Below are 27,446 nucleotides of genomic sequence, written 5' to 3'. Positions count from 1 at the left end.
AATGTTCGCTGTGAACAGTGTTTGAAGCGCCTTTATTTTGTGACGTTGACAACTTTAGAGAGTTGCCACCTTACTTGGGAGGCTGAGGAGTATGATCCCTCTATAGTTGGAACACACCCTCCGGTCCCCCTTCTTAAAAAGGGTTTGACAAAGTAGCCGGGAGGGGGAAGTCTGTGAGTCTTCCTTGCTCAAGTTACTGCCCCAGGGACCCGACCCCGGACAAGGCGGTTGCTACTAAATACATGGCTATTTTGTTTTTAGTCAGGCGTGAGTTTTACGCTACTAAGGGGGTCCTTCATGTCACGGGAAATCAAACGTCGATGACCGATGTTTGTTTTCCTCCCACCAACAGGTAAATTGATCATTTTTGACGTTGTGTACTCTTTTTCGAGAGCTCATGTGCTGCATTGTTACTTTAAATGCATTTTGGCGTGATTTTGTAGCCAACTCACCCACTAATGAGCATTTGAACCTAGTAAAGTGGTTTGTTTACAGATTTTGCTCGGCGTCCATTTGAGTGGCCTAGCGAAAAGTGTTAGCAATGCTAGGTTACTTTCGGAGGTGAAATCCTGATAAACGGTATAACTTCAAAGAAATTGGCGAAAATGGTCTTTTATTAATCACATAGTTGTAAAAGAAACGTGTTTGCCACGCTGCTTTAGTAGAGGAAAAAGTGTCAACCATAGAGCTAAGCTAAGTGGCTAACGGGTAACCGTGAGTGTGAAACGTGTAATTCCCAAAACATTGTCATATTTTATATTATTGTGGTTTGCACGTTTTTACGTGTGACTTTTGTTTTTTTTAAAGAAGCGTTGCTTATTTTGTTCGCAAGTCTCATATTTATATCGCACATCTTCTGTTTTTATTCGTGTTGCTCAAATTGGTTTAGATTAATTTCGCTCCTCTTGTTTTGAATGTTGTTTCATCTTCAGACGTACATCCCCGTACCGATATGTGCTGTGGCAATTTCTCTCACAGGATGAATAAAGAATCTAACCTTCTCCAAATTCCCAGTAAGAAGTGAAGAATTACAACTAGTTCTTATGGGTTCTCGTCAGTATGCCTGCTGAACATAAGCGATCAGTAAACATGGACGAGAAAGACGTTTTTTCCGCCAGCAGCAAGGACAAAGACAAGGACAGAGATGCGGAGAGAAAGGCAGCTGCGACAGCACCAAGAGACAAAGCCAAAGACGAGGCCAAGATGAGCAGTAAGAAGGATTGCAGCAAAGATGAGAAGAGGAAGCGCCAGGAAGAGGAAAAGAAGAAGAAAGAGGAGAAGGAGCGTAAGAAGAAAGAGGAGGAGAACAACAAGGCAGAGGAAGAGCAGAAACAGAAAGAGGAGGAGGCCAAGAGGCAGCAGGAGGAGAAGGAGAGGAAACTTCAAGAGGAGGTGGCAAAAAGGCAACGAGAGGAGGAAGCGGCCATCCTCAAGTATGTCAATGGCGTTTGTTATCTTTTAATTAAAGTCAGTGGCCTTGTTTGATTATCTTAGTATCACCTAAAAAGCAAATAGGGTCTACTTCTAACTATATTAACATTTATTCATTTTGTCAGCGCCTTGTGAGCACGCTCGCTCATCCAATCACACGCACTCGACTTTGAATCTTAGAATCTTCCCTCAGTTATTCCAATTAAGAACATTTAATTTTTCCCGTCAGATGTTCTTATTTTCACTTCAGAATTCCCCTTGCCGTCCCATAGAAATAGTTTAAAGTTGTAAACTCTATGCATTTGTGGTGCTCCCTTGCAAACCTGTTTCAAGTCAAGTTACTGTGCTTCAGGGAACAGGAAGAGGGGCAGCAGCTGCACCAAGAGGCCTGGGAGCGCCACCACTGCCGCAAGGAGCTGCGCAGCAAGAACCAAAACGCCCACGAGGCCCGTCCGGAAGAGGCCTTCTTCAGCCGACTGGACTCCAGCCTGAAGAAAAACACGGCCTTCGTCAAGAAGCTGCGCACGCTGACTGAGCAGCAGCGCCTCTCGCTCTCCAATGATTTTGCTTCGCTCAACCTCAGCAAGTACATTGGCGAGGCGGTGAGCTCGGTAGTGGAGGCCAAGCTGAAGATCTCGGACGTGGGCTGCGCCGTGCACCTGTGCTCGCTCTTTCACCAGCGTTACGCCGACTTTGCCCCGCTGCTCCTGCAAGCCTGGAAGAAGCACTTTGAGGCGCGCAAGGAGGACAAGGCACCCAACGTCAGCAAGCTGCGCACCGACCTGCGCTTCCTGGCCGAGCTTACCATCGTGGGCTTCTTCACAGACAAAGAGGGGCTGTCGCTCATCTACGAGCAGCTCAAGAACATCATCGGCGCCGACCGCGACACTCACACGCATGTCTCGGTGGTCATCAGCTTCTGTAAGCACTGCGGCGACGACATCGCCGGCCTGCTACCCCGCAAGGTCAAGATAGCCGCAGACAAGTACGGCCTGGCCTTCCCCCCCAGCGAGATCATCAGCACCGAGAAGCAGCAGCCCTTCCAGAACCTGCTGCGTGAGTACTTCACCTCCCTTGCCAAGCACCTCAAGAAGGACCACAGGGAACTACAGAACATTGAAAGGCAGAACAGGTCAGCTTACGCCGGCTCAGTGAATGGAACTTTGGGTTATTTCAATTGGGGCCATTGATCTGACATTCAGTCAAACCTACATATTTCACATATCTGACGTATTCTCCAGGCGCATCCTGCATTCAAAAGGAGAGCTGAGCGAGGACCGCCACAAGCAATACGAGGAGTTTGCCACATCCTATCAGAAACTTCTGGCTAACACTCAGTCGTTGGCTGATCTGCTGGATGAGAACATGCCAGAGTTGCCTCAGGACAAGACTGTGCAGGAAGGTGGGCCATCGTTTCTTAAGGTTTCAGACGCGCTCTGCATCCGACCGCTCTGTTGACCATCCACTCCTACTCGTGCAGAACATGGCCCCGGCATTGACATTTTCACCCCCGGTAAGCCCGGAGAGTATGACCTGGAAGGCGGCCTTTGGGAAGACGAAGACGCTCGCAATTTCTACGAGAACCTGGTGGACCTGAAGGCCTTTGTCCCCGCCATCCTCTTCAAAGACAACGAAAAGGGTGGACCAAGCAAAGACAAGGATGAAGCCAAAGGTCCGTAACCTGTTTTGTAGTCGGTGAATTCACAGCATTTTTTTTTTCAAGTTTGGGATTTAACCAGAAATTTGCCAAGTTTAACTTAAATGAAGTTGGACGAAAGCAAAATCCTGGCTGAAGCAAATGGTTTCATGCAAGTACGGTTGAACCTTGATTTAAAAATGACTTCACTTCAATCCATGTCGTTGTGATGTGGGCCAAAGCAAGGGAAGCCACAGTCATTGTGGTATTTTGAGCCATTTCTTGAACAGGACAACAGTCAAGCACACAAATCCAAAATGAAAACACAAGGATCAGCTCCATCTCCACTTCCAGATATCACTCATTAGGCCACCCCCCTTAACGGCACACCTCCAGCACAAATATTTACTGTCCGCCCAGTCAATGCGTGCTGCGAAACCAGTGGCTTTGTTCTTTCTTCTTTGGGCGATGATGGCAGCAGATGGCCGAGAGGCGAAGGAGGCCGCCGGCACCACTGAGGAGCTGGAGCTAGAGCTGGAGGCGCTGGACATCACGGACGAGCCTCTGGACCTGGAAGAAACTGACGAGGCCGAGAGTGAGGAGCTCAGCAAAAAGCTCATAGATGAGCAAGGTGAATGTAGTAAACAAAGAACACAGCCCTTTCTTAAAAAAAAGTAAACATTTATTTAGTTTGATTGAATGGTATGATTTTTAGAGCAAGAAGATGAAGAGGCCAACACAGGCTCCCACCTGAAGCTGATCGTAGACGCTTTCATCCAACAGCTCCCGAACTGCGTTAACCGAGACCTCATCGACAAGGTGAGTGCAAACGAGCATGCAAATAAGCTCGGCGTCTAACATTTGTGTGCTGCGTCACCCCTTGCAGGCCGCCATGGACTTCTGTATGAACATGAACACCAAATCCAACAGGCGGAAGCTGGTGCGAGCACTCTTCACCGTGCCTCGACAGAGGTGACACAAGGACAACGATATCTTACGAATTATTTTTCGTCCCCAGTAAATTTATAACATTGCTGCACCCTATAGATAGATAGGTTGCTTTATTAAAACGTCTGTTTTCCACAGAACTGTCCACCAGGAGGCATAGTGGCAAGCTAGTGACTGTTGTTCTTGTTTCAGGTTGGATCTTCTTCCTTTTTACTCCCGCCTCGTGGCCACCCTTCATCCCTGCATGTCTGACGTGGCTGAGGACCTGTGCTCCATGTTGAAGGGAGACTTCAGGTTTCACGTAAGGACAAAGACACGCTCTGCTTTCTACTAATCATCTACCGACTAACGTTTGGTTTCATGCTCCAGATTCGCAAGAAGGACCAGATCAACATCGAGACTAAAAATAAAACCGTCAGGTTTATCGGGGAGCTTGCCAAGTTCAAGATGTTCTCCAAGACGGACACACTTCATTGTCTCAAGGTGACTGATGTCTTTGTTGTGTGGGATTTGAATTGCCACCAAGGGAAAGGCACCATGTTTCCTCTCATTTGCCCTTTCGAGAGAGTCGCATACCCAATCTAAATGGGATTTGCTGTCAAATAGTGATTTGAGAACCTTTTTTGTTTTCATGTATTACTCGAGCTAACCCTTCGAACAAGACACATTTATCTGAATTCAATGAATGTGCAGACTTATGACTGACCCCACCAGATGCTGCTGTCTGACTTCACACATCACCACGTGGAGATGGCGTGCACCCTGCTGGAGACGTGCGGCCGCTTTCTCTTCAGATCGCCTGACTCTCACCTGCGCACCAGCGTCCTGCTGGTCAGTCCTGCGTTCCTCTCTTTTCATTCCACTTGCTTGAATGATCTTAATTTCTTTGTTCCACTTCAAGCTGTGATTGTTTGTTACTCTGTTTATCTCTCTTGCCTGCCCTCCAGGAGCAAATGATGCGCAAAAAGCAGGCTCAGCATCTGGATGCGCGCTACGTGACCATGGTGGAAAATGCCTACTACTACTGCAACCCGCCACCCATGGAGAAGACAGTGAAGAAGAAGAGGCCGCCGCTGCAGGAGTACATCCGCAAGCTGCTCTACAAGGATCTGTCCAAGGTTACCACGGAGAAGGTGCTCCGGCAGATGCGCAAGCTGCCGTGGCAGGACCCCGAGGTGAAGAGCTACCTGATCTGCTGCATGGTCAACATCTGGAACGTCAAGTACAACAGCATCCACTGTGTGGCCAACCTGCTGGCTGGACTCGTGGCCTACCAAGAGGATGTGGGCATCCATGTGGTGGACGGTGTCCTGGAGGACATCCGCCTGGGCATGGAGGTACAGGCTGTACAAAGCTGGCCAAGGAAAAATGACTATTGAGCGCCGGCATGGAGTTATCTTGACCAATTTTTTTCCCTTCAGGTCAACCAGCCCAAGTTCAACCAGCGGCGCATCAGTAGTGCCAAGTTCCTGGGCGAGCTTTACAACTACCGCATGGTGGAGTCGGCAGTCATCTTCCGCACGCTTTTCTCCTTCATCTCCTTCGGCGTCAATCAAGACGGTAGCCCGAGTGCGCTGGACCCCCCCGAGCACCTCTTCCGCATCCGCCTGGTCTGCACGCTGCTCGACACCTGTGGCCAGTACTTCGACCGAGGCTCCAGCAAGAAGAAGCTCGACTGTTTCCTCATCTACTTCCAGGCAAGTTGTGAGAACCGGTGCGCCGTCGGAAAGGGGCTGACCGACGTGTCTGTGTCATTTGTGTGCCTGCAGCGCTACATCTGGTGGAAGAAGAGCGTGGACGCCTGGACCAAAGAGCACCCCTTCCCCATCGACATTGACTATATGATCAGTGACACCCTGGAGCTGCTGCGGCCCAAAATGAGGATCGGCTCCTCTCTGGAAGAGGCCAGCAGGCAGGTTTTGGACCTGGAGAGAGAAGTGCTTGTCAAACTCGGTAAGGACAAAATCGATCGTGTCGTTAGCGTATAAGGTTTTACCCGAATTCTTTTTTCTTCTTTTTTTTTTTTTTATCCCTATTGAAGGTTTAGAATCTTTCAGTAAATGATTTGACGTTTTGTACACCTAATTAGCAAAAAATCTGAAAGGGTGCAAATTATTTTTGTCTCATCCGCTGCTTATGGCATACTTCAAGTCATTAAATGTTGTTTGAGGGTGCAATTTAGTCCAATTGTATACTGAGAGAACAATGAAGTCGTCATGTGTATTAACTGTTTTGAATGCGTGCCTCCTCATGATAAGAATGAATGTAAATATTCTGGAAGGGAATGTTCGCTGTCCGCCAATCAGCATGTTCTTCTGCATCTGACGTACCTCTCCAAGGAAAACAAAAAAAGAGGAAATGCCTGAAGATGTTTGTGCAGTTGCATGCCTCTCAGCGGCCCGGCAGAGCGCCGGTTTTGTGTGCTGGTTTCGAGGTGTCGGCTGAGAAATGTGTCAACCGCTCTGTGAAAGCGTGACGCAATCAGGGGAAAAAAAGCAACTTGTGTTTTATTCTTTGTTTTTGTGGCACTAAATTTTAAAGGTTTGGCATATTTTGTAGGTAGTCTTTCTTGTGTAAGCTGCTGATACCAGTCACCAATACTTAAAGCGAAATAAAGTCTCAGGGAGTCAGCCCCCCCCTTCCTTTTTTTCAAATATATTTGAATTTGAGAACGATTAACCCATCAGCCTCAGAATGAAAGGTTGTTGCTTAGTTTGTTTTTTCCATTTTGTTGATATATCAAAAGCACTACTAAAAAAGTGCTACATTTCTTCGGCCACATAACATAATTGCCTGAGTCTTATTTTAATATTTTTGGGAAACAAAACACAATTTTAAGTACATAATTTTTTCGTGACACAACATTCAACCGGATGTGCAAATGGGGGTAAAAATACCCATATGTATTGTCAAAATAGTTTTTCCAGTTCCACATAGTTAATGCGGCAGCTATACTACAATGTGTGGCTGAAAAAAAAGGGGGGGGGGGGGGGGGGACTGTGTGAGTGATGCAGGTGAACACTGGCCCTATTGTGTAAGTATGAGCAGACACATTCCCTGTCTGCCAGTTCGAACCTCTCGCTGGAAACTTTGCAAGGAAATGAATGATTTTTTGTGTCGCTATATCTCAATTTTTTTGTTTTGTGAAGCTGATGATGATGTTTACAAATGTGACTATTAATTTAAAAAACAGGAGGACGAGCTTTATTTTTTGGGGGGGTGTGCCCTGTCTCTTCAGGTGTGGCCATGGAGAAAGACGGGCGCTCTAGCGGCATGAGCGAAGGCGAAGTCTTGGACGAGGAGGACGACGACGAAGACGAGGAGGGCGGCGCAGAGACGGAGGAGCAGTCGGGCAACGAGAGTGAAATGAACGAACCCGAGGAGGATGTGAGTCTGCAACTCCGATTACTTGCTCACCCTCCTCTCCAGCATGCTCATCATCATTTTTTTTCATGTGCTCCTCAGGAGGCCTCTGAGAATGAAGAGGAGGAGCGAGATGAAGAGGAAGAGGAGAACACCGACTACTTGACCGACTCCAACAAGGAGAATGAGACTGATGAGGAAAACAATGTGAGCGCTTTTTGTACTGTAATGAGCTGTGAATTTGAAAGGGCTAAATATGTATGCTAAATGTAACTTGTAGGAGGTGACGATTCGTGGCGGCGGACTAAAGCACGTGGCGTGCGCCGAAGACGAGGACTTTATCCAGGCCTTGGACAAGATGATGCTGGAGAACCTGCAGGTGCGCCGGCTGCTCTGACCGCTACTGGCCAGCACGCATCTTCCTACTTCAATGTTTGAAATGTTTGGGACTCGGCAGCAGCGCAGCGGCGAGACAGTGAAGGTGCACCAGCTGGACGTGGCCATTCCGCTCCAGCTGAAGAGTCAGCTGAAAAAGAGCGGCTCCGGCCAGCCGTGCGTGGGCGAGGGCGACGCCGACGTCTCGGACACCATGCAGTTTGTCATGCTCACGCGCAAGGGCAACAAGCAGCAGGTTGTGTGCTTTGCTCTCTATGACATTGCATTACTTAGCCTAGCATAAGTCTCATCTATATTAAGAGGTATTCAGGTCTGAACTGAAATTGCGTCAATGGATCTTTATGTGGGAGAAGATCAATTACTTTTTGTTCTAAATTTGCTTGTTGGGGAGAATTTCCATGTGCTCGTTCAATGTTTTCTAGGAAATTCCACAAAGATGCTAGCCACTTGTCATCATCTAATACAGTAGTGTTGGTTTGGGTTCTCCGTGCGGCCTGGTACCAAATGGCCCATAGCCTCGTAGACGCGTCATACAAAGCGTCAGACAAACCTGGGCCGAGGGCACATACGCCCACTCAAAAACACATGCACAGCAATAATATTGACTCTTGAACTGCGTGCGTGCGAGTGTGCGCGTGTGTGTGTGTGTGTGTGTTTGTGTTTGTGCTGACAAGCTCCAACTGGGGAATGTGTGGTTTGGAGTTTGAGGCTGCCTCTCATACTCTGCAGGGTGTGTCCAGTTTCTTGACACGAAACCAAGAAAATTTACTGGAAAAGTATACAGAACGTCCTTGTAGACACTCAATTCTTTATGTAATGTGTGTGTCAGTTTTCTGGTCACACCTTCAGCACACATGACTGCCATATAAATTCAGTTTTGTTTCATGATAGACTCCATGTACGTATAGATCCAGCTCTTAAAATCTAAAAAAAAAAAAAAAAAGAATACTTTTTTTTTAAGAAAAAAACAACATTGTGACATTGAATTGATATTTGTATGCTTTTTGTCATCCGTTTATTCAGGAAACAGTGGATATTACTCAAAATTGTTTTTGCCGGAGTTGAGTTCAGTTGATTCACTTACTGATTTGGTCTATAACGTGTCAGGAAAATTGCAAAAATGTTGGACATGGTTTTCCAAAGTAAAAAGCAGATGTTTGCAAATATTTTTTTGAAAAGTTCAGTCCGCCTTCATAGAGGTTTCAAAACTTTCAAAGTTATTTGCTATTCATTTCTCTGTCATTAACTTTGGACAACTTTGCACACAGGCAAACCGCATATTTTGATAACGTGTTTGATGTAGAAATGAGTGATGTGTGTTTTGCTGTTTTGCAGTTCAAGATCCTGAACGTGCCGCTGTCGTCCCACCTGGCCGCCAACCACTTCAACCAGCAGCAGGCCGAGCAGGAGGAGCGCATGCGGATGAAGAAACTCACCCTGGACATCAACGAGCGTCAGGAGCAGGAGGACTACCAGGGTGCGAGCCCGCCGCGGCCGCTTGCCCCCCGCGCCCCCGCCGTGCCAACCTGTGTCTTTGCGTGTTGCAGAAATGCTGCAGTCCCTTGCCCAGCGTCCGGCGCAAGCAAACACCAACCGCGAGCGCCGGCCCCGCTACCAGCACCCCAAAGGCGCCCCTAATGCCGACCTCATCTTCAAGACCGGAGGAAGGTGAGATGGCGAAAAGCACCGTTGCTGGATGGCCGTCTTCGCGCTGAAAAAAAGAATCAAGAAATGAAACCATCCCGCAACAAAACGTGGGAAGACGTTGCAATGAGCGCTGTGGGGTGTTACAGGATACCACACCAGTACAAAAAAAGCTCAATGATGAATTCACATACTAAAGACTTAACAAGATGTCACCATTTTTTCATAAACGTATATCAGGCACATTTGAAGTCAAGTTAGTTGAAATTTCAAGCGCAAAGACCAAAACAAAATGACACTTGAGCACCTATATACATATCATTCCGTCCACCAGTGGAAGAGAGTTAATCCTTCAAGCCCTTAGCCGCGATGTCGCGGTCGCACGGTCTCATCCGCTCTTGGTGTGCCCGTCCCCAGGAGACGCTGACGAGTCCTCGGCCCAGCAAGTGACGAGGAAGGAGAAGATCGGAGGGAAACCCGTCCGGCAGGTAGGGAGAGGGGAAGGGGAGGGCGAGACCTCCAGAGACGCCCACTGATTCCGGGGACAGAGTCGACCCCTGACCTCAACACCCCAAGCCCCATCTGAAGCGGCCCGAGAGGGAAAGACAGACCAAAGCGGTGTCCGGGAGGTGTCGGAGCTTTTTCGTTTCTGTCTGTCGCCTGAGATGACAAACAAAAGACAAATGATGATGATGAGGAGCACCACGAAAAGCACACGGGAGACAAAAGGGAGATGTGCAAGCAGATGAGGGGATGTGATTTTTATTGTTTTTTTTTTGGTTTTTTTTGGGGTGGGAAGGGGGACTCTTGTTGAAGTGAACCTGTGAAAGCATGAGCGGGGCACCGAGCTAACGCAACAATCAGATGCTGTCAAATGTGTGCAAGTAGTGTGACTAATTTACACTCGTGAGAAGATTTGGTGAAGTTTTGGCTTTTGGAGTGAAAGCTCGGGATGAGCCGAAAACGCACAAACTTTTCCAGGTGAGCTCGCTTTGACACTTTGTGTCAGCTTCTGACTGTCCATCTGTTTTCATGTTTTAGTCAAAGCGGGTCATTCTAGGTTCGGATATTTGTGAGCCGCAATTTAGAGAATACAGAATAGCAATGGATTAGCTGTCTACTGAGGGTGTAACCCTAAATTCACATCCAGCAACGCCATCCATGCATCTGCTTGCATAACATCAAGCAGCAGATAATGTGCCGCCGTTTGGAAGTTTCTCCTTGATAACCCGAATACACTGTCTGTGTCCTATTCAAGCGCCTGACTCTTTGATTAATTTAGCTGTGGCGAGTTAAAAAACAAAAAGCATGCCGATGAGTGGAGGGCGTGTGCGCCTATTTGTCTTAAGTGTAATTACAAGGCGGCCTACACAAGCATGTGCTCATTTCCTGCTCGCTGCCGCTCCAACAGATGCTTCTATGTTGTGCGTCCTCACGTCACAAGGGGCTGCAAAGTCAATATTTGTTGTGACAGATCATTACGAAAAACCACGCCAGCCCGCGGTTCATACTCGGTTCCTGTGCGAGGTGCCTTAATTCCACAATTCTGTCAATTTCTGGTATGGCGTCAACAGCACACGTCAAACCTGTTGGCCGTTTGGGATCTTTCGTGTCCGATCACACGGCCACTTCTTGAACAGTGCCGGCTCATTCTTTACATTCCACAGTCACTCCAAAGAACTAAAAGTCACAAAGGGGTCGCATGATTTGCTTTAATGATTGCCACATATGTTCAACACCGTTATTTTGTACACACATCGTAGGTCGACGTTGCTCATAAAGTACAGTAGAAGAGACACTTCATAGTAACTGTAGATGGCCTACAGAGAGAACCGGAGTCTGTAAACATCTTTCACGAAGTCTAGTTTCTTTCCCGCAGCAGTAACACTGCGAAACCGTGTGCTATCGCTCAAAATATACTTCATAAATTACTGTAGCTTAACTACAGGGGCCGGAGTCAGAAAAAAACATGCACACACACACACAGCATACATAAATATGGATTGGCAGACACTGGCGCATAAAGTCATAAGCTGCCAATTAGCCAGGGTACAGAGCAACAAAGATATTTGTAGACTCAGAGATTGAAGTGCTTTTGCTCAACTCCTTGTTCCTCCCTGCACAAAGCTGCAGTAGAAAATGTTGCTTCTGCAGAGTAAAACAGCCCATTCCAAAGTTTGTGGTTAGTGTAGGCTGGTCCACTGTGTAAAAATAACCTCCAGCTCAGCATCACGTATTCCCCCACAACCCTTTTGCCCTACAACCACATATACTTGCTCCCTAATCGCTTGACAAAAACATCTGCTGCCTCTGCTCTCGAAAGAAAAGCACTCAGACCTTTGCCCTCTCCCACTAGCTGCTGACACACAAGAACAAAGTTGGTCAACAGAGCAGTCAAACTAGAGGTTCCCTATGCAAACATCAGAAATTTGTCATCATAACAGTTCTGACAGCGGTTTTTCAATTGCCAAGAAAGGAGAACTGGCCGTACAGGTCTGCCTTCTCCAAGTAATTAGGTCTTTGCAGCCGCACCCAAACCCTTTGGAGAGGCATGAAAACCTTGCATGAAAGTTCCGAGTTCCGCCAGCAGGAACGTTGCCAAAGTACTTCACGACTCTTTGAGCAGCCCGAGTTTCTTCAGCGCCTGCTTGCGAGATTCCTCGGTTGCCCCGCGGCCAGAAAACTGCACGGTGATACCCTGGGGGCGAAACATGGGGGCGGCTCTTCGCTTGGTATCCGTTGCCAGCGCTACGCCGGCGTGGCGATGCGGGGTCTGAGGGTTTCTTGGAGCTGGGGTCGGAGGCGGGCCTTTGAAAGCCTTGGTCGGACCGTCCGCGAGGCCGCGTACCCCTGTGGAGGGATTGATGGTTCGGCTCTTGCCCCCGTAACTGTTGAGCTCCGTGGGTAGGGGCTGGGGTTTGATGGGCAAGTTTTCGTTCACGTCGATGTGGGAACTGAGGATGTCGGGAAGGTCGCTCCTGGTCACGGTCGTGGTCGAGGGGTTCAGGACTTTGGATTTTCCTCCGTAGCTGTTGAACTCACTAGGGTTTGCCAGCACGGTAGGAAAGGCTTTGGCTTCGGAATTTGTCAGAGGGGCCGCTGGTTCGTTTTTGGCGAGACCCGGATTTACCACAATGGATTTACCCCCAAAGCCGTTCAATTCCAGCGAAATGACGTCCGACTGAGGGGCAGGGGCTAAGGTTTTCTCCAGATGAGGCGAGATCATCAGTGGCTTTCTGTCGACCATCTCGGGGGACTCCAAAGGCAGAGCCTCTGCTTTTTTGAAAGGCGTGTGGCTTCGCGGCAACGTTGGGACCTTGGAGTCTGGCGCATGGACGTCGGTCTCTGTTGGGTAAACCCTAGTCTGCAAAGTACTGGCGATCGTGGTCTCAGTTCGGGGGGCAGGACTCGGTGTCACGCTGTCAACGGTGTCCGGGACCAGCGTTCCTCCCGACATGGCTCGGTTTCTGTCCAGTCCCAGTTTGGACAGCGCTTCCATCCTGGTTTTCTCAGGTGTGGGGTCTTTGAAGGAAACACTGCGGGTGGGGGCGTTTCGCAGCTTGTGCACCAAATTTGGCTTTGAATCCTCTTGCTGTGACGGTCCTGTTAGATTCGACAGCATCTGCGCCCGCCTGTCATGGAGGTTCAGATTCGACGCTGGCTGATTCTGGAGCTCTTTGTTCCCAAGTATCAGACTGATGTTGGCTGGGTACCTGGTCGGCTTCGCGAAGGTCGGAGGACCCTGCTTCGTGGGGGGATCTCCGCTGAAGCCCTGTGACTTTTCGCCCTCTTGGCTGCACCGGCGTTGGAGTAAAGTCGCATTGTTGGGTGTAGCTCCTGCCTGGTTCTCAGCTATCTGCTTGGCAATGAGGACCGGGGTGGGGACAGAGCCTGCCGGGTGGTAGGAGTGTCCGTCTGTCGGCTCGTAGCCGGTAGAGTGGTCCAGGGAATCGTGTCTCGGTTTTATCTCAAAGTGGCTCTCTGGGTTCATTGCTATTTTCTGGAAATCTGGACAGAAGAAAATTCAAAACGCTAAGACTCATTTCGAACGGATTCAACTCAGCACAGGAAATATCTGCAGTACCTGGGCTGGTAGGCTTGAAGACCGGTAATTTGGCAAGCATCATGTCCGGATCTGGGCGAACCAGGTCAATAATATCCAGGTCTTTAGCGCTCAGACGTCTGGTCGTTAGAGGGTGAGCGGTGTAGAGATCCGAGGTTGCGGGCGGTCCGTCCATCTCGTGCTCAAGAGGGCTTCTGCTTACCGAAGATTTGGCGAGTCCCGTTCTGAGCTCGTCCTCCTCAAGGCTGTTCTCCAGCGAGCCAATGGTCTCTTCAAAAAACTGCAGGCACTCCTTTTCTTCCGGGCTCAGAAAGCGCAGTGTGTCTTCCTCCTGCGCTTGGCAATAAAAAAAACTCGCCGTCAGTGACCTCTTTGAATAAAACAGACGGGAGATCGACGCACGAGTACCGCGTGCGGCCGGCGTCTGCGATCGTGTAACCGAGATGTGCCTCGGCACCCAAAAAGGAGTGCGGAGGAACTGGTTGGGTCGGCCTCTTGTGTTGCTAATGGATGTTGCTCCCTTAGGCGTGTGAAGCTTGTCAAGCAGGTGTGATTGGCACAATCGTGTGCTGACTACATGTTTTGTGTAAACGACCCGCAGATCATCTGACGTGTTTATTGTTTGGACAATAGTGCAGAACAAGGCTCTTCTGTAACGGCGCCAGTCAGTGCCCCACTTGAGACTTGGGTGACACCCTTATGGAGGTATGCATGCGCTTTTCACAGTGAATGCCTGTCTATTCTTGGTTCGTGAATCAGAAGTTCACAATTTCACATCTACTAGCGTCGTGTCCCTATTCCTTGATATTGTACTCAGACTTTGGAAAAAAGGAAAGGTCAGAAGCGGCAAGAAGAACCATTGTTTGTCGCGGTCAACTTGGTGTAGTCTCGGTTGATGCCTGTCAGAACGTGCTACTCCAAAGATTTCATCTTCAGCAAATGTCAGGTACAACCAGTCCATAATAGACTTTTCGATATTGACTGAATGAAAGAGATCTCGTTTGGTGGATGGGGTGGGGGCTTACAACAACTACCATGGGCACTTTTCACTTTTACTGACCCGTGGCCTGGTGCTCCTGTCTAAGGCGCCGTTGAGTCGGGAGCGTCGCTGATTGTGGGCCATGTCCAGGATGAGGGCTGACGGTTTGGACTGAGATTTGGACATCTTGGGTGGACGGCACTAGGACGGAAGCGGAACGGTGTCTACTCCTCGCTCCCCGCAGTCGGCGCTTCTTCGCTTCGTCTTAGTCTGCAGAGGAGACGTCAAGGTTAAGCAGTAGTCTGAATCCTTTTTGCCTTCGGCGTGAAGAAGCTCTTGCTTAGTTTCGCAGCCATCCGAAAGGCAAGTGCCTTTATTCGCAATGTGCCAGGTTTATTGTACATAATATTTTATTGCTCCGGAGATGGACCACAGCATTCGCAAGTGCAGTAATCCAACTTAGTGTTTGTGTGACGACGTCTGAGGAAACTGACGTAGGAATTCCATTTCATCGTGACCCGAGTCGAGGTAGCGCCGCTATGACTTGTGAAGAAACAACGCGTCGAGGCCGGGCGGCCGGGCTAACCTGTTGAACCGGAACCGGTGCAGCTGCGCAACCGGCTCCTCCGCCTGAAACTACACGACTGCGCGTTCCCCTGGAAAACATCACTTTGACTATTTTGCTCTCTGAAGGTGTCATCCAAAGCTATTTATTCTCATCGTGGTCATCATCACGACCTGCCGTTTCTTCCCCATTTGAACGTTTCTGCCTGGGAATGTCGCATTCGTCTGAGTCTTATTTATCTTTTGTGACCCACTTCACCTTGTGCAAATATACGGAGGGATTGCGTCGCATTTACATCAATACACGCAAACCGCTAACGGAAATGTACTAACATCTCTCAAATCCGTGCTGTGTCACGCAGTTGGTTGAGTGGCATGAAATGTTTTTTAATCCGCTTTCAAAAGTTATTCGTTTTAAGAGTACTGGACATGCACGTCATCTCCGATTATTAACGCACTGGCCGTGTTCCCTTTTCCGACTCGTTTAGGTCAAAAAGTTCAAAAGACAACAGTACTACATGAAATGACTATCCTAAAAATGAAAAGAAAAAAAGTCATTTAGTGTAAGACAAAAGAAAAAAAACTAAAGTTCTCCTGTATTGACTTCTGTATTGACTCCCAATTTTACCCGCAAATTCTATGATTCAATCCAGTAAATAAAAGTTTTTGTCATACATTTCAAAAGTGCCTAAACATGTTTTAGGAACTGAACAGCTTGAAAAATGACATTTATTTGAATGCTTCGTTATATTTACATCAACATGGCAGGGATAAAAGGAAGCGAGGTGGACTGAAACCTTGTAATCCAGAGGAGAAAAAAAGCATTTACCTTCAGATGTGTTAAATCCATCCTCGTGTAAATATCTTGCCTGACAGAAATAGAATAGTTTTTCGCCGGGTTAAGAGAAGTCCCACTTGTGTCGCCGCCTGCTGACTCCACCTTGACTGTACGTCGCGCTACCTTAAGACGGGCCGAGAGCAGAAGCCACGCCCATCGCTGCCTGGTGCGTGCGCGTACGACCAAAGTGCGCGTGCGTGGAAAAGTCGAGCCAATTTGTGGTTCCGGGGAAACAAACAGGAAGTGTTCCTTGTTTGTTCTCAGGTGTGTAGTACGTTCAATTCTTTTATTCTGCGATATTGCATCCCTTAAACTCGAGGCCGTTTGTCATTTGGTATGCAGCGCCACGCCGTGGACCACATGGACGTTTTACGGTGGCTGGCTTAGGGTTAGTTTAATTCGGGACATTATTCGCACGCCCGCGATAATAATATTGACGACAATCAGAAAAAAGGTACAACAATAAAAAGCAGTTTATTTCACGTTTCTACGAGCCCTCCAACTTTCCTCCTTAAGGCGTGTTGCTGGTTTCCCTGCAGTCGCTGAACGCACCACTCCGGGGGTCCCTAAACCCGGCTGCGTCAACGAGCTCCCCTCCGCCAGCGAGACTCGTTCGTCGGCTTTGAATTCCCGCCAGGAGGCGGCCCGACACTCGGCATCTGTCCACGCACAGGTCCGGTGAGTCAACTGCCACAGAAAATAGAAATGGAAAACAACGAGAAAGATGGCGTTTCGGAGCCAATGAGCTGAATGGACCGCATGCCTCCATTATCGGACACGCTACCGTCTGTTCCACTTTTAACAGCTAACGTGTGGGTTATTGTTTGGCTTTTTCCGCTTCATTCTGATTGCGTGGAAGCTCCCCAACAGCATGTCGAATAAAGGCGAATGTGTCATGTGCTGCTGTTAGCATTATAGCCCATTGACGTGAGCAGTCATAGTGGGGATTAGCATATTAGCTTGGAGCTAACTCACAGCTCCTAGTAAGCGCGGTGCAATAATAATACAGTAATGCATTTTATGTGCTGACGCTTGTGGAGGACCTCGGAAACTGCGCACCATCCAAATAACTTTGCAAACCCACGTATGTCGTTTTCGTTAACGCGTTAACTGGAGGCTTGTTTATGTGATGCGTTCAGGTGTCTCGACCAACCTGTCACCTGAGCAGATTTCAATGAAAATGTCGATAAACATGAATGAAGAGCAGATTTCTGAAAATGTCTCCTGTAAAGTGGAGTTTGATCATGTTATCTACGGTCACGAGCGTGTTGGTGAAGTGACAGCAGGGTGTGTTGTTTGCCAAGTGCTAATATACACGATGGAACTGGAGTAGCAGGCAAGACATCCATTCTCAAGAAAAAGCGTTTTTGTTCTGCCGCATTTTCTGTCCCGACCCACTTTCAAATTGGCTTCTTATTCATACATGTGAACCTGTTACTGTTGCTTCACCCTTCCTTGTCCTCCCTCCTTCCTTTCCACCCGCAGACCTGCTCTTTTATTGACCGTCCTTCCTTTGCTTCCAACAAGTTGTCAGCTTTCATCACATCTTTGGTCCTGAACTCCAATTACTTGCTATACTTCACTGCGTTTGTCCCCAAAAAATATGTATGTTTATTTCGTATGTCATGAGTGTGCATTGCCCACCCCACACAATCAACATAGCCGGTTGCACTTTGTTTTGCCTGTCGAGAGCGGCCAGAAAGCCTCTCCGCGTCACATGAGCCGGTAACCGGACCCCATGCCGCCATCCTCCGCGGTGTCAGGTTACCTAGTGATCCCGAGGATTGGTCTCCTTGGCGATGGACCAGAATCCATCGACACATCGAGTCTGTGCAGCCTTTATTCCGTTGCGTAGATGTGTCGCTGAAGCGAATATGCGCGTTGTCCCGTCCTCAGCAGTGGGACGGCCGCTTGTGATTTACTCTTCTGTGATCACGTTCAGTGTAAAGGATGAACGGCGGCAGCCGTCGCCATGGCCTGCAGCAGCGCTCCCACTAACGCCGAAACACTGGAAGGCTTCCATGAGGTCAACCTGGCCTCGCCCACCACGCCCGACCTGCTGCAGGTACCCGTGGCCGCCGCTCGTCTTTTTAGCAGTAAAATAATATTTCCTCTCAGGTTTATCTCTTACAGTCTTAGCCGTTGTTAGAACCTAAGATTTGAAGATAATTGGACAAATAATTTGAATTAAGTTCCTAGGTTTGAATGCGCTGTTCATTACTGCATTGGGATACTTTTAAAAACACTTTTTTTTTTCCCCCACTTCCCGTCGACTGAGAATGACATCATGTGTGCCGAAGGCTCGGATAACGGCTGGTCGCGATTCGGCTCATGAAGGTCTCATGGCCAACGGGTGAGCCATGATCGGTCATTCATCCGAGCCTCGAGTGCAGGCGATGTCATTTTCACTTGACAGCAAGTAGAATGTTTTTTTCGGAAACATTGTACATGTTTTTTTTTTTAATGAGTTAAAATCAGCAAGGAATAAAACCTCTTGGAGCAAGTTAGGCACAGGAATGTCTGTTTTATACTAGAACAAATTTTAAATCAGTTTACATTGTTTTGTTGATTTGATTTTTTTGAGTGAATTTCTTCTATTAGAAGCGATTAAAATTGTCATCGTCCGCAATGATTGAAGAAAACGGAGATGATGCGTTAGTTGTCGGCCAGGCCGAGTTGACGCCCGGGGGCCGCTTATGTCCCCGCAGAACCAAGCGGATCAGCGGCGCCAGGCCTGCCACCAGACGCCGCCCACGTCCCTGTACCGCACGCACTCGCTGGGCGCGCCGCCCGCCGCCCTTCGCTCTTCGCTGCGAGCCGACCAGCTCCCCACGCGGCCCGTCTACTCCGCGGCGCCGCCGTGCGCCGGCGATGGCGGGTGAGCGCCCTTTTGCATCTCGTGCGAGGCGGCTGCGGAATGAAAGCCGAGCGGGAGGTCCCATCGTCCGTCCGTGACATCCAGCGCGCAGGGCCCGGAGCCGGAGCCGGTCGAGGGCGGCTTCCCGTCAGGCGACGACGGCGACGGCTGCGGCGCCCTGAGCGACAGCTTTTCCCGACTGCGCAGCCCGTCGGTGATGGAGGTGCGAGAGAAAGGATACGAGCGGCTGAAGGAGGAGCTGGCCAAAGCGCAGAGGGTAACGCCGCCCGCCGTCGTGGCATGCGGAACGCCTGTTCTTCATGTACCCCGCACATGTTGCGTTTTTGATCTGATTTTGTTGTCATTGAGCTTGCACCTTATGATTTGTCTCTTTGATTTGATCATTTTCGGATGCCCGTGTGTGAGCCGTAGCGCCCGAGCCATTTTTCATATTGAGGATGCAACTCATGTTTTTTTTTTTTTCCCCCATTTTTCTTCATGTCTTTGTTGTCATGTATGATTTGATCCCGATTGGCTACGTGTTGACGTGCGTGCGTGCGTGTGCGCGCGCGCGCGTAAGGAGCTGCTGTTGAAGGATGAGGAGTGTGAGAGGTTGTCAAAAGTGCGAGATCAGCTGGGCCAGGAGCTGGAGGAGCTGACGGCCAGCCTCTTCCAGGTCGGTAAACTAAAAGACGTGGATAAGGTCGGCGTGTAATTTCTCTCGCACAGGCAGAGTTGGGAGCCGTTTTCGTATGCACGGCTGGGGCCGATGTGAGAGCGCAGAATAAGCAATGCTAGGAAACGCATCGGTGAAGGAAAATATGATTTTGGGAGTGTTTAGGGTGAGGAATCAACTTTGGAATATGATTAATAGCGTCAAAATGAGGGCCCCTTTAAAGTGAATGCAAGAGAGGTCCCTCTTGCATGCACTTGAAAGGTGCGGCTTAGGCCGTTTTCGTTCACGCAGGCGACACGTGTTTGGAAATGTGACTCACCTGGCGAAAAAAAATCAGACGTCAACCAGAAATGGCAATTCAGTATTAAGCCCCGCTGTGCGAGCATAACCTTTGCGACCTTGGTAAACGGAGCTGAATTTGGAGAGAATTGAATATTTCGTTTGCTGAAGTATCTGAAGTCAGCCAATCCCATAAGGGCGGAGAAAGCGAGCCCGCGGCACACGCCGCTTGCGCTTGCGCTCGCGCTCGCGCTCGCGCTTGGCCGCCCGTGACGGGTGCTTTCCGTTGCGACGTTTCAGGAGGCCCACAAGATGGTGAGGGAGGCCAACGTCAAGCAGGCCAACGCCGAGAAGCAACTGAAGGAAGCTCTGGGCAAGGCGAGCCGACTTTTTCTTTGCGCCCGCCTGCTCGGGGGGCCGTCGGGCGGCGCCTGACGCCGTTGCGCTCCTTGCCCAGATTGACGTCCTGCAGGCGGAGGTGCAGGCCCTGAAGACGCTGGTCCTGTCCTCGCCCACCTCCCCCGTGGGCGAGCTGCCCGCCGCCGCCGGCCCCAAGACGGCCTTCCGCAAGGGCCACAGCCGCAACAAGAGCATGTCCTCCGCCGTCTCGGGGACGCAGGCCGACCCGTCGGCAACGCAGCCCATCGTGCGCGAGTGTCGAGAGGTGCGAGGCGCCGGCGCCCCTGGCCTCCCCGGCGGGTGACGCGCTCGCCTTTTGCAGGCCGACGCGCAGCTCTTCACGGAGTTCAAGGCGTGGAAGGAGGAGCCCACGCTGGACCGCCGCTGCTGCTTCCTGGAGCGAATTTACCGCGAGGACATCTACCCCTGCCTCACCTTCAGCAAGAGCGAGGTCAGCGCACTGAGGGCCGTTGGCTGCAAATGACAGTATTCAAAACAAATGTCATTTTGTGAAAAGAAAATTTATTTTTTTGGCCTCTCTCCTTAGTTGGGTTCATCCATTTTGGAATCGGTGGAGCAAAACACACTCAGCGTGGAGCCGGTGGGCTTCCAGCCGCTGCCTGTTGTCAAAGCCTCGGCCGTCGAGTGCGGCGGACCAAAGTGAGGCCGCGCGCAACACACACACACACACACACACACACGCTTGCGCGGACAACGCGGCCTTTGTCGGATCCTGATCCTAACCATCGCAACAGATTGCTTAAAACTAACCTCAAACAAAATCCGATTCTCAATTAGCGCCAAACTTGTAAATGTCCTGACTATGCGGGTAAAATATTCAAAGCCTCTCGGCCCCTCCTCCCTTCACATTTCCCTTTCATTCGCCAGCCTGTTTGTGTGCACGGCAGGAAGTGCGCCCTGAGCGGCCAGACCAAAACCTGCAAGCACAGAATCAAGTTTGGGGACTCGTCCAACTATTACTTTGTGTCCCCCTACTGCCGATACCGAGTGAGTGCGCAAGTCGCGCGCTCGCCTCCGAGACGCCGAGTGACCCCCATGCCGATTGCTCCCTTTTTGCTTCCGCAGATCACGGCGGTGTGTAATTTCTTCACCTACATCCGTTACATCCACCAGGGCCTGGTCAAGCAACAGGACGGTAAAAGCGGCTCTGTTCTCTTTTTTGTTTGTTTTGAAAGGAACGCCAAAGTAATGCCTGTGTGCGTGTTTAGCAGAACAGATGTTCTGGGAGGTGATGCAGCTGCGGCGGGAGATGTCCTTGGCCAAGCTGGGCTACTTTAAAGACAACCTGTGAGCCATCCAGCATCTCCCTTGCTTGTGCGTAAGATGATCAAGTGGACACTCCTTCTCTTCACCTTTCAGTCCGTAGAAAAGGACAAAAAAATCAGCCTGAGCTTACTTTGACCAAGTTATTATATTTCCGTTTTGTTTTTTTTTTTGGGGGGGGGGCAAACCTACAGCGGAGCGTTTACCAACGCTTGCACATTCAGGGTTGCGAAAAGCGCAAACGTTTGCTCGTGAATTTCCGTTCGTTTTCACCCCGGCGGGTCAAGTGCGCAAATTTTTGGAAATGGAAACGGTTGATGGAAAAGCAAGCAGAAATAGGAGGCTCTCCTTGCCCACTTGCAAGGCCATCACCGTACTTTTAGTGTCACTTGATTTTTTTTTTCCCCTTCACCCCAGCGGCGGCGAGTGAAATGTTGCTCGTGACTACATAAAAAAATCCCCAAGCACTCGTAAATCGAAAGTGGATCCGCTCGCTCATTTGAGACCAGATTATGCAAAAAAACCCAACATTTTTTCCAAGACGACAGTGACTTTAATTTTTCAATTACCAGCTTCAAATCTTATTTTTGAAAATGTTGTACAAATATTGTTATCATACTATAATTGAATTAAAAGATAATTATGAAAAAATTACATTGAATATAAATGAATATGTGAAAATGTGTACACTTGTGGTTTAGGCTTTATTCCCCAATGAATTGTGGGAAGCCAAGATGCACGTCAAGTTGATTTTGAAGGATGAAAACTGAACCTTCGTTGCAAACTTGTCGTCACATGCCGACTTGGACTTCTTTTCATTCATCTTGTTAGCTCTTTATGACCAAGGAAAATCAACGCGAAGCCACAAAACCCTGAGGGATTTTTTTTTTCTTTCCCAAACCCCCTCACCTTGATGTTGTGTGCGTGTGACTTCAAAGTTGGCATTTTCTCAAGTGAACGCGACTTCCTCTCTTGGGCTTTCAACGTCACCTTGTCTCCCCCACTTTGGTTCAGTGCCTTTTCTCTCACCATAAAATAAACAAATGATAAAGTGCATCAGGCCTGTCCGCTCAGTTTCCTGCTGAATTCATGTTGTACTTTTTAATAGGAGCAGAAAAGCTGCCCTTAAATGTTCCACTTTTTTTTTGGATGTCGTCGTAGTTCAGCGTTTGCTAATTTGTCGACTTCTGTTTTGTGGAAATGTGTGATTTGCTGAGCGAAACATCCATTTGCTGTTTTGTTTTTTTTTTAGTCAGACGTGAGAATAACATAAGATTGGGGTCGAGGAATCAAGTCAGAAGTTCTGTATATAAAGCTTTATTCCCCCCAAACACATGAATGTAATCTGTTGGGGGCATGCTGGAGCAAAGGGGAAAGTTTTGCGTTAGGAGAGTAGAGGAAACCTGTATCTCAAAACATGACAATGACTTTTTGATGCCGCTTGCAAAAAAAAAAAAAAAAATGCACGGCAAAAGCTCATCAATCAGTGCTTTGACTCTTGATTTATTTTCAACACATATGAAGTCCAAAATATAACAGTTGTGGTTCTCCCATGGCCGCCTGCTAGAACGGAGAATGTTGTTTTTTTCTTTTTGGGGTGGGGGGGGGGTCCTTGTCTTCCTAGTGCGGCCACAAGCCCCAGGCCATGCCGGGCAGGATGAGCGCCACCATGAGGGACGAGAAGAGGTTGACGGAGTTGTTGTCCAGGATGGGTTTGCCGCTGATCCAGCGCGTGCTGGCCGTCTCGTAGCTCACCACCTTCCCGACGCTGGTGTCGAAACCTGCCGGCAAGCGCGCGGCCGCGGCTCGTCACGCAGTCGGTCCCGGCGGCGCCGCCGCGCGCTTTCCTACCCGAGTACTGCATGCTGGCTCCCAGGAGAGAGTCCAGGAGGGAGCCCAGCAAGCCGGCCGCGCCGCCGTACAGCACCAGCGGCCACTGGGGGGCGCACTGCTGCAGCTCACTGACAAACAGGACCTGCGACGCCAAGTAGGCCGCGCCCACAGTCGCTCCGCCCAGGAAGCTGGCCGCCAGGCCCACCTGAGTGACGCCGCCGTTGGTTCCTGGTGTCGCAGGAAGTCCGCACACAAAGGTCAGGCGGGGTCACTTTCTTGTTGTTTGAGGAAGAGCTTCTGACCTTCGGGGACCTCCTTCCAGGTGGTGATGAGCCTGGGCCGCGACGGGCTGAGGACGGGCCCCACCTCGGAGGCCCAGGTGTCGCCGGCGCTGCACGCCAACGCCCCCAGCAGCGACAGGCACATCCACGACGCCGTGTACTGCTGGCCAAAGTCCACGGGCATCTCGCCGGGTCCTGCCTGACACCCCCCAAAAACCACTGTGCGCTCAGCGTATGAACAAGGTCACCCGCCGACGCCCTTTTCCCACTGTGCTCGCGAATGCAGATGCCGTGAACCTCTACCGGGACTTTTTGTGCCATCAAAATCACAATTGAAGACTTGGATTTTTCTTTCTTCGAACACTCCCGTTTTTTATTGCGAAAGAAATATATACGTACAGTACATATAAATAAAAGCTTCAGCGTTGAAGTACTTTTAAACTTTGGCGCCTTCTAGTGGTTGATTTGGGTTTTGCGCATGCAAAAAAAATCTGTCGGGTTACCTTGACTGTATCTTGGAACTATATATCGTTCCAGAAAATAACGAACGGTCAACAGGAAAGTAATACACTACATACATTTTGCGTTGCAGAAGTGAGACTATTGGATACCCACCTCGATCATGTAGAGCAGCGCCAGTTGCGTGGGAACGCCGCCGTTACAGAATACCTGCACCCAATTTCGCTGGCCCCCTGACACAAAGGCCAGCCAAGTAAGTACGGATTTGCCTCGCGCGCGTGCAGCGGACGTTTCCCACCTTCCTTGTAGTCTGTGTCGATCTTCTTCTTGTACGCTGCGCCCCAGCGCGTCAGTTTGGACGAGGTGACGAAGAAGGCAAGCAGCGACGAGAAGAAGCTCAAGTTGGCCATGGTCAGCACGAAGCCCACAAGCAGTGCTGAGCAGAACAAAATTCAAAGGTGTCACCACCACACACAAAATGTGCACAAGATGCTGAGGCAAGGCCTTGAAAATGTGGCTTGTTTTTGTTCAAATGTTGCATTTTTGAAAACTTCCCTGGACGACTTCAGAAATCCAAGCTTAACTGGCCAAAGTCAATGAAAGCGAGAGCCGCCGCCTCACCTCCCAGCGCCCCCGACGAATCGAGACTGCGTCTCTTCAAGGCTCGAATGGTCAACACCACCGGAACCAGGATGGAGAAGAGCCATCGCCAGGGCGACACGGGCTGCAGCGACCCTGTGCAAACACGCACACGCAAGGTTAGGGCAAAAATCCGACTGAATGTTCTCTTCGCATGCAGGGTTTGAGCTGCACTATGAGCTAAGCCGTCAAATCGTCCATATTGGCCGTTAGGAGCCAATAGCGCTTTGCATTTGTTTTTTTGCCCTATTTCCAAGGATCACGTGACCCCGGCCTTCTTCTTTTTTTTTGCCGAATGCGGGCGACTGAAAGGGTCTTTGTGCTCTGTCCTCGGCCAATCAAAGAAGCCCTTCAACGCCGCGGCGTGAACAATCGTAGCGAATGATTTGGCATCATATGTTTCGGGGTCGAGCGAGCGTCCGGAACATTGCTCGTCAAAGCGCGAGAAGGAACTTGAAAGCACTTTTTCTTGTCATGCTGCGAGACGGAGGGGCGCGCCTGACCGGAGTATGCGCTGAGGGTGAGGGAACACGTCCAGAAGAAGAGGGAAAGTGCCAAAGTGGCGCACAGCAGGATCATGTCACTCATCATCTTCAAGGTGTCCTTCATGGGAGGTCCGCCCACCTCAAAGCTCATCTCGTACGCAGTTCTCTGCGCCAAAAGCCAAAAAAAAACACACCACTTTTCAGTCGTTTGCATATGCAAAATTTCCATTTTATTGCCTCTTCTATTCAAAGTCGAACTTCGATAGCACATAAATCCCACAAGATTGGGTTAAAGTACAAACGGAGAACTTTGTTGGGACGTGGCTGCGAACCACTCCCCATACGACGGAGCACGAGTACTTCCGATGTTCTCATCTGAATTAATCTCATCCATTTGGCTTGTTTTTCCTTGACACTTTGGAGTGAGTGTTGCGCTCTCATTTTCTATTAGTAACACGCACACACACGAATGTGTTTTTAATCGGCCATCCAGCATTCAATCGAGCATGTCACAGTTGAAAACTTTCATGCAGCACCTCTAATACGCACATCGGTATGTTTACAACGAGCATTTTTTGCGTTCATGACGCAAAAATTCGAATAAAACTGCAATCTTGCATAAGCAATGACTTGAATTAGCTTGTTAACTCACCAAGCTTGCCAGGACTCATCCTCGTTTATTTCCCCTACACACCGAACAACAGACATCAAAAACGTGCGCTCCTAAATTATATGCCAACAAAAACAAGTCACAAGCTTGATCTTAAAAACAAAACAAAACAAAAGAGCGCCGTCAGTAGTGGAACACGGTTAAAGCCAGCCCTAGCCGGAAGTTCGTGGGCGGGACTTCCGCAGACACGAAAGTAAAAGCTAGCCGTTTTAAAGCGACAAAATCGAATTGTTCTAAAACGTTCGCTTCCTTCCACATGCTCCAAAATCGTGCAAGCAATCGTATGCTGACTTTCTGTGAGAGAATCGCAAGCAGTCCCGTGTTAGGTTGCAAGAGAGACGCTGCAGTGGCATCTCTCTCGCTCTCTCTCATTTGTTTATATAGTCCTTAATTCCCACTGGATCTCTAAGCGCTTCACAAATGAAAATATTTCCATCTCAAATGCACAACGACACCCACTAATCGAGGGTCAAGATTTGCTATTAAAATAGAGGTTTGAATTGGGTTCGGTAACATGTCAAAGTTAAACCTCCTGCTGGAGTTGAGGAGGCACGGGCACAGCTAATGACAAAAAAACTGTTTTGGTCACTATTTTTGTTGAATTTTTTTAACATATATTTAAAACAAACTTTAATTTTAAAAATTGTCTATATTTATATCTCTTTTTTAGCCCCTTGTACAATATATATATATATATATATATATATATATATATATATATATATATATATATATATATATATATATATATATATATATATTTCTTTTTTTTTAATTGAGTCTTGAAAACTTCACTCAAAAAAACTAGTTTTAGTTCACAAATATATTTTGCCGAAAAATTATGATGGAGAATAAATAAGGATATGGTTAGAATTAATTCAAGGTTATGATTGGAATAAAAATGAGAGAAAAAATGGGTATGTTACAAAAATGTTCGGGTTGAGGTTAGGGGTAGGCAATTACTTCTGATGGTTAGGGTTAGGGGCTAGGAAATGCATTATGTCAGTGAATGTCCTCACAAAGATAGCTGTACAAACATGAGTGTTTGTGTGTCTGTAAATGTTTATGTATATGTGTGTTTTTACATTTAGACCTATAAATAATGTGCATGTGTATATATATATATATATATATATATATATGAATATGTGTGTGTATGTGTGTGTATGTGTGTGTGTGTGTGCATGCCACACAATTTGTTGAAATATTAAGTGTAAAATGCACACATGAAAATGTACTCACCTCCATCAGATGGTAATTTCAGCGGACTATGGGATGTTTTTCCCGTGCGTGTGGATGGACAATCTTGGTATGCAGGGTAGGGTGTGAGGCGCACGGCTGTCTCCTCCAGGTTTTAGTGCAAGTTGTAGTCGGTGCGGTCCGCAGGCCCGCCCCGCTGTTGGGCAAAAAGCCAAACGGCTCGCCTTGAAACTACAGCGCCGACTTTGTCTACAAGCTCATCTTTATCCATTGGCGGCCGGCGGCAGTATATACGCAAAGCATTATACATGGCCGTCATGCTCGTAGTCTTTTTAGGAATCCGCATGCTCTCGGCGTATTTTCGGGGACGAATTGTAGTCTTCGTGCCCAAGCCCAAAAAGGTGCATTAGAGTCCGCCACACCAGTGCGGATCAAATTCAGGAGGGTTTTGATTCCAATTTTTTCATTTCATTTGTCAGGACTGAACTTGGCTGGAAAATACTTGGTGCGAAGCTGGAAGCA

General features: G+C 48.8%; 4 protein-coding genes across 14 annotated transcripts; 2 read left to right on the top strand and 2 right to left on the bottom strand.

Annotated features, from left to right (window-relative positions):
- Positions 1–211: 211 nt before the first annotated feature.
- upf2 (UPF2 regulator of nonsense mediated mRNA decay) lies at positions 212–10,675 on the top strand. 6 transcript variants are annotated; one of them, XM_088406914.1, is made up of 21 exons: positions 254–352; positions 979–1,433; positions 1,784–2,563; positions 2,673–2,833; positions 2,912–3,103; positions 3,549–3,698; positions 3,783–3,886; positions 3,954–4,039; positions 4,208–4,316; positions 4,385–4,498; positions 4,730–4,846; positions 4,963–5,352; positions 5,437–5,712; positions 5,785–5,968; positions 7,254–7,402; positions 7,481–7,585; positions 7,659–7,757; positions 7,836–8,009; positions 9,110–9,251; positions 9,322–9,442; positions 9,836–10,675. In XM_088406914.1, exons 2-21 carry the CDS (start codon positions 1,060–1,062, stop codon positions 9,843–9,845), a joined length of 3,837 nt encoding a protein of 1,278 aa, XP_088263040.1. In that variant the 5' UTR covers positions 254–352; positions 979–1,059; the 3' UTR covers positions 9,846–10,675. The 6 variants fall into 6 exon arrangements, with proteins under 6 accessions (XP_088263037.1, XP_088263040.1, XP_088263041.1 ...); XM_088406915.1 differs by having other exon boundaries at positions 3,546–3,698; positions 7,839–8,009; XM_088406913.1 differs by having other exon boundaries at positions 3,546–3,698.
- A 441-nt stretch (positions 10,676–11,116) lies between these two features.
- Positions 11,117–15,964, bottom strand: proser2 (proline and serine rich 2). Its single transcript, XM_088406926.1, has 4 exons — positions 15,854–15,964; positions 14,542–14,730; positions 13,503–13,812; positions 11,117–13,426 (listed from the first exon to the last, which is right to left on the bottom strand). The coding sequence occupies exons 2-4, from the start codon at positions 14,644–14,646 to the stop codon at positions 12,027–12,029; spliced, it is 1,815 nt and encodes a 604-aa protein (XP_088263052.1). The 5' UTR covers positions 14,647–14,730; positions 15,854–15,964; the 3' UTR covers positions 11,117–12,026.
- On the top strand, positions 15,795–22,413 carry rab3ip (RAB3A interacting protein (rabin3)). Of its 6 annotated transcripts, XM_088406935.1 has the most exons (14): positions 16,064–16,316; positions 16,402–16,540; positions 17,805–17,927; positions 18,571–18,740; positions 18,825–18,996; positions 19,300–19,395; positions 19,975–20,052; positions 20,132–20,338; positions 20,396–20,524; positions 20,621–20,733; positions 20,982–21,081; positions 21,160–21,229; positions 21,303–21,408; positions 22,059–22,413. In XM_088406935.1, exons 3-13 carry the CDS (start codon positions 17,835–17,837, stop codon positions 21,383–21,385), a joined length of 1,311 nt encoding a protein of 436 aa, XP_088263061.1. In that variant the 5' UTR covers positions 16,064–16,316; positions 16,402–16,540; positions 17,805–17,834; the 3' UTR covers positions 21,386–21,408; positions 22,059–22,413. The 6 variants fall into 6 exon arrangements, 5 of the variants coding, with proteins under 5 accessions (XP_088263061.1, XP_088263063.1, XP_088263060.1 ...); XM_088406937.1 differs by having other exon boundaries at positions 21,306–22,413; XM_088406934.1 differs by having other exon boundaries at positions 16,065–16,316; positions 16,402–16,535; positions 21,303–22,413.
- A 245-nt stretch (positions 22,414–22,658) lies between these two features.
- On the bottom strand, positions 22,659–25,907 carry tmem19 (transmembrane protein 19). Its single transcript, XM_088406939.1, has 8 exons — positions 25,707–25,907; positions 25,073–25,220; positions 24,552–24,665; positions 24,229–24,366; positions 24,087–24,163; positions 23,493–23,670; positions 23,209–23,418; positions 22,659–23,138 (listed from the first exon to the last, which is right to left on the bottom strand). The coding sequence occupies exons 2-8, from the start codon at positions 25,203–25,205 to the stop codon at positions 22,978–22,980; spliced, it is 1,011 nt and encodes a 336-aa protein (XP_088263065.1). The 5' UTR covers positions 25,206–25,220; positions 25,707–25,907; the 3' UTR covers positions 22,659–22,977.
- Positions 25,908–27,446: the final 1,539 nt, after the last annotated feature.

Source organism: Hippichthys cyanospilos, chromosome 22 (assembly GCF_059441005.1).
Source record: "Hippichthys cyanospilos isolate Australia breed blue-spotted pipefish chromosome 22, RoL_Hcya_1.0, whole genome shotgun sequence".
In the NCBI taxonomy this organism is placed as follows: domain Eukaryota; kingdom Metazoa; phylum Chordata; class Actinopteri; order Syngnathiformes; family Syngnathidae; genus Hippichthys; species Hippichthys cyanospilos.
The sequence above is the reverse complement of the archived record's forward strand: the minus strand, read 5'-3'. Positions and strand labels throughout refer to the sequence as shown.